General features: G+C 53.0%; 1 protein-coding gene across 1 annotated transcript; it reads right to left on the reverse strand.

Annotated features, from left to right (window-relative positions):
- HOO65_060184 (60S ribosomal protein uL1) lies at positions 1–859 on the reverse strand (the record flags this gene model as incomplete). The annotated part of the gene is made up of 3 exons (XM_071004022.1): positions 1–457; positions 573–669; positions 760–859. The coding sequence occupies 3 exons, from the start codon at positions 857–859 to the stop codon at positions 1–3; spliced, it is 654 nt and encodes a 217-aa protein (XP_070857534.1).

Raw genomic sequence — 859 nt, forward strand, 5'->3', positions numbered from 1 at the left:
TTAGAAAATGCGCTTGGGGGGAGACATGGTAGCCTTGATGGTCAGGCTACCAACGTTCTGCCAGCCCTTCTTCAGCAGAGAGACCAGGTAGTTGATGGCCAGCATGATGTTACCAACCAGCTGCTCCTGGGTCATGTCGACGTTGCCGACAGCGACACCCAGGCACAGAACCTTCTTCAGCTGGAACTTAATGGTCGACTTGACCTCGGTAACCTTGCCGCTCAGGTCATCAGCGTGAGAGACGGGGGTGGGGAACTTGCCAGCCTTGGAGAGACCGGGACCCAGAATACGGGGAATCTGCTTGATCAGAGTCTCGGAAGCAATGAAGGCATCGTACTTGCGGGCGAGCTTCTTGATCAGCTTCTTGTTCTTGTTCAGCTTCTTCAGGTCATCAACCGACATGGAGTCGACACCACCGTGCTTGGCACGATCGATATCAAACTGGTCACCCAGAATGCTGTTTTCCGTGTTAGTGGATTGTTAAGAAACAATGCTTAGCATTGGTGCCAAATATCCCTCCCCCTCCATGCACTAGGCAACAGAATATAGCGGTGTAGAAAGGCAGGACCTACCAGATGGCCATGTTGGGGCGGGGGACAATGGGCAGCTTGATGGTACCCGAGAAACGCTTGTCACGCTGGGGGTCGTAGTTCTTGAGACCGATCTGGACTGTAGTATTTACACACAAGTTAGCACAGCCGAAATATCTACACCCGCCGGTTTGGCGGGATAGCCTTCATTTCCAAGGGAATAACTCACGTTCGACGGTCTCAGTGAAGTTGCGCTTCTTGGTCTCCAGAGAGTACTCAAGGAGTTCACCCACCTGGGTGCGCACGTTGGCGACAGTGATCTTCGACAT

Source organism: Ceratocystis lukuohia (assembly GCF_044167205.1).
Source record: "Ceratocystis lukuohia strain C4212 chromosome Unknown Supercontig6_pilon, whole genome shotgun sequence".
NCBI classification, from domain to species: Eukaryota; Fungi; Ascomycota; class Sordariomycetes; order Microascales; family Ceratocystidaceae; genus Ceratocystis; species Ceratocystis lukuohia.